This window comes from Vicia villosa, unplaced genomic scaffold (assembly GCF_029867415.1).
Source record: "Vicia villosa cultivar HV-30 ecotype Madison, WI unplaced genomic scaffold, Vvil1.0 ctg.003297F_1_1, whole genome shotgun sequence".
Classification (NCBI taxonomy): Eukaryota; Viridiplantae; Streptophyta; class Magnoliopsida; order Fabales; family Fabaceae; genus Vicia; species Vicia villosa.
This window is the reverse complement of record NW_026706169.1, coordinates 18,381-22,515: the sequence shown is the minus strand read 5'-3', so window position 1 is coordinate 22,515 and position 4,135 is coordinate 18,381. Positions and strand designations below refer to the sequence as shown.

General features: G+C 36.3%; 1 protein-coding gene across 1 annotated transcript; it reads right to left on the bottom strand.

Moving 5' to 3' along the window:
* Positions 1 to 266: 266 nt before the first annotated feature.
* Positions 267 to 2,071, bottom strand: LOC131640760 (glycylpeptide N-tetradecanoyltransferase 1-like). The gene is made up of 2 exons (XM_058911149.1): positions 1,848 to 2,071; positions 267 to 1,763 (listed from the first exon to the last, which is right to left on the bottom strand). The coding sequence occupies exon 2, from the start codon at positions 1,733 to 1,735 to the stop codon at positions 431 to 433; it is 1,305 nt and encodes a 434-aa protein (XP_058767132.1). The 5' UTR covers positions 1,736 to 1,763; positions 1,848 to 2,071; the 3' UTR covers positions 267 to 430.
* Positions 2,072 to 4,135: the final 2,064 nt, after the last annotated feature.

The following is a 4,135-nucleotide window of genomic DNA, read 5'->3' as shown; positions in this document are numbered from 1 at the left end:
CAAAGCAATAAAATTATATCTAGATACACACCAACACCTAATAAACCTCGAATTGGATCAATTCAAATGCGATTATATAAGCAAACTAACAGCCACCAACATTCAAGAGCAACGAACAAAACATATCCAGCTAAACAAAACATTAACAGAAACAATTATGTAAGAATTGTAAGAAATACGAGATCAAAATGAACAAAAAGGAAACTGAGGCAGCAGACTATAACAACTTCATAATTTTGCAATGTAAGCATATTACCAGAAGAAAGTCACCAAAAGATAAGCTTTTTCACATACTCTGCAAGAATATGTTAAATTGCCAATATTTCAATGGAACAATAAATGGTGTTTAGTTGAAACAACAAGCTAATAAAACAGAACAAATTAATGGTTTATCCAAATTGCATAACAAAACTGAAAAAGACATATCTGGCTACAAGAGCACAAGCCCGAGTTCGGACGGTTTCATGGCATTACGAATCCTATAATTGTACAAGTAGTAGTGAAGCTGTCCATCTCCAGGTCCAAATTTGAGATCTTTAAGGAAACCTTCATTATGCATCACATCCAAGGCATTGAAAACATCGAAATCCTTCTGCTTTGCCACGATCATCGCATCGTTCATCAACTGAGGCAGTGGAGTTTTAGTAGCCACATTATAGTAAGAATAAGCAGCTTTCAAAATCGAGTAACTCTGATTCCCAAGGATAGAAGAAGGCAATGTATAAAAGCTACAAAAATCAGTGATCTCATGGTTTTCAGGACTCTCAACCAAGTAACTATCCACAACATCTTCGTGCGGAAGAAGCCAATGCTCAACATCATTTTCATCAAAATCAGGCGCAACAACAAACTGCCCCAAGTAATTCCTAAGCAACCGTGTAACCGCAGGTACATCCCTCAGCTCCATTTTCCTAAACCCACTAGTAACCGTCGACTCAGGCAACTTATAAAGCTTAATAGTCCGACTCATCGTCATCCTAGCACCAAGCCTCGAAAACCCAACATCAATAAGCTTCTTAGGGTTCAACGACCTATGCCAATACTGACAAGTAGCAACCGGGGTCGGAAGAATAACCCCCGCCGTATAAGCCGCTTGCCAAATATTCTCCAAATGAACCCTCCTAGTAACCTCCTTAATCATAACCGGCGCAAGCCTCTTCGACCTAAGTTTCTTATGAACACACAAAAAGTTAATCTCAGCCATTTTCACCACATTATCATTAACCCTAATCCTAGCAGGAATACCAGTTATAAAAGCAACCAATTTCTTCGACCCTTTCGCGCGAACCCCGATATGCCAACTCTTATAATACCCAGGAACACACAAAGCCCATGTAAGAAACTCTTTCGAATAGTTAAACCTGAACATGTTCTCATCATCCTCAACATAGTTATTCTTCAAAAGAAGATAAACCTCGTCACATGTTTCTTCAGAATCCATGTCGCAGGTTGTCCATTCATAAGCAGCTGGAAGATTGTAAGGCTCTTGTTTGACTTCTGATAAAGGCGTTGGTGGCTCAATCGGTCCTTCGGGTAAGGTTGAGTCTCCAAGATCTTTGTATTGACCAACCGGTTGAGTTTCCCAGAATTTGTGCTGTTTGGTTACAGACATTGAATCTTGGAAACTCCGAACGATTGTTTCCAACGAGGTATCATTGTTGTTGGTGTTGGAATTGGGAATTTCGGAGTCTGCATCGGTTAGATCTGGTTTTGATTGGGAATTGTTGTCTTCCATTGTCGATTAGATTACGAAAATTACAATGCTGGTGAAAAATCAAAAATAATAAATAAATAAATATTGAAATTGAAATTGAAAGAGAGGAGAGAGAAGAGAGAAGAGGAAGAACCTTGATACTGACGATGAAAGAGTGATAGGTGCAGCAAGGAAGAAGATGAATATTGAGAAGTGGAATTTAGGATGAAGTGATTCAGTGATGAAGGAGAAAGAATGAATGGATTTATGAGGGATTTGGGTTAGTTTTGAGAATGGCGTGAGGCGTGAGGCGTGAGGCGTGAGAGTATATGGGGTTTGTGGAAAAAGGTCTTCTCGCCAAGGAAAGGGTGGGTGGCGTACAAGAATGGTTTTTCTTAATAGGAAAAAGGATTAAATATGTACGAGGTCTCTTTTATTTTTAGTTCCTACAATTTTTTTTTTTAAATTTTGGTCCCGGTAATATTTTCAGACCTCATGATTAGTCCCTCCCGTTAGAATCCACTAACGGTGGGTGGCGTGTCATGCCAGTTGTATTAATTTATTTGACAGCTGTGTTAATTAAAGAGACACGTAGGATAATTGTTTAGAATTAAAAGGGATCGTGTAATTTTTTTAACCCTAATTTCATTCCACCTCTTTTCCTTTTGCCCCTTTCCTTGTTCCTCTTCCATCGTCATCTTCTCAGATCGAAGTCCTTCTTCCCCTTTCCTTGTTCCTCTTCCATCGTGTTCTTCTCAGATTGAAATCGTCTTCTACTTCTTTAAAGGCTTAAGCTTTCCGCAAAGTTACGATGTCATCTTCATCAAGGAGAACGAAGTCAACATCGTATCAATCCACAAGTGTGAGTAACCGTCCAGGTAGAAGGTGTGCGTGTGATGCTCGGATGACTTCATATCACTATAAGAATGGACCTAACAAAGGGCGCCTGTTTTGGAGATGTCCATTTTGACAAGGTGAGGAAACTTGTAACTTATTTATATGGGATGATGATATTGCACAACGAACCGATGTTCACGAAAGGTCAGATGATGAAAGGATAAAAAATGAGAGCAAGGTCAGGGAGGTCCAAGCTTTTGAAACTATGAGGGAGTTGTATGAAATTTCACAGAAGAAGAACAAGAAATTGAAGATGAAGATAAAGTCAGATGCTATGTATGGAAAGATGAAGTCTTGGTGTATTATTGTTTCTGTAATAGTCAATATGTATTTTTTTTATGGAAATGTAATTGTTGAATCAGTGTTTGGAATGTATACTTTAGCTGTAATGTTGTTGTTATGAAAATATTTGGTCGTAATGTGTTGGATGTAATGTAATATTGATTTAGAGTTGATATAATCTGAGTTGGATAAGTTGTCTATCATTGAACTATAATTTGTCTCATTCAATTGACCTATAATTTGTCTCTTAAATGACCTATAAGTTGTCTCTAATTTTTCTTTCAATTGACCTATAATTTGATCATGAAAGTGACCTATAAGTAATCAGCTATAATTTGGTCTGAAATTTGCACAAAAAACGTTAAGATTTGGTCACACTGCATTTAGCTATAATTTGGTCATAAAAGTGACTGATAAATTGGTCATAAAAGTGACCTATAAATAATGACCTATAATTTGGTCCAAAATTTGCACACATTAAGATTAGACTCCAAAATACCATTGACACACCATTAGGTTTGTTACATATGTTCATAAAACACACAAAATAGATTGCAATAACATCAAAATAGTTAGAGGACTGGCCTCAATAACATTACAAACATTACATTTCAAAATAGTTCAAATTAAATAGCATAAATATGTCTTTTTTCACCGAGTCATCCTTTTGCAAATTGTAACGCCCGTAAATGTGTTTTTCTGATTAATTGTGATGTTTGCTACATTTTCCTAAATTTTACCGTTTTTTAGTCGAGTCAGTCGGTAAATATTAATTTTGCTAATATTTTACTTATTACTTTCCATGTGTGTAATTATTATGTTTTGGGTGTTAATAGGTTAGAATTAATGTTTAGTGACATTTGGGCCAAAATTAGAATTAATGAAAGTTGAGTGGGGGAAAATGAGAAGTAGAGAAATAGAAAGAGATATAGAGAGAAAAAGAGATATTTTGAGATAGAAAGAAAGAAACTTGTGAAGAGAAGAGAAAGAAGAGAAAAACAAAGAGAAGAAGAGAAGTGTAGGAATCCAAACCAAGCTAGAGCCAAGAATCCAACCAAGGTAAGGGGGATGAATTTAGTTTATCTTGATTGTATGGTTCTTGTAGTTTTGTATGTTTTGTTCTTGTTCTTGCTCTTTTCCAAGCTTGTTCAACAATGGTAAATTGTGTGTTTTGTAAGTTTTGAAGTTATAAACTTGATTTTGTGGTGTGTATGTGTACTAGGATGATAGATATTCCCATGGATCATGTTTGTTTTTCATTTC

What these genes read in the sequence shown, in the direction of transcription:
- LOC131640760 (XM_058911149.1), bottom strand. Translation starts at nt 1,735, where the DNA reads ATGGAAGACAACAATTCCCAATCAAAACCAGATCTAACCGATGCAGAC.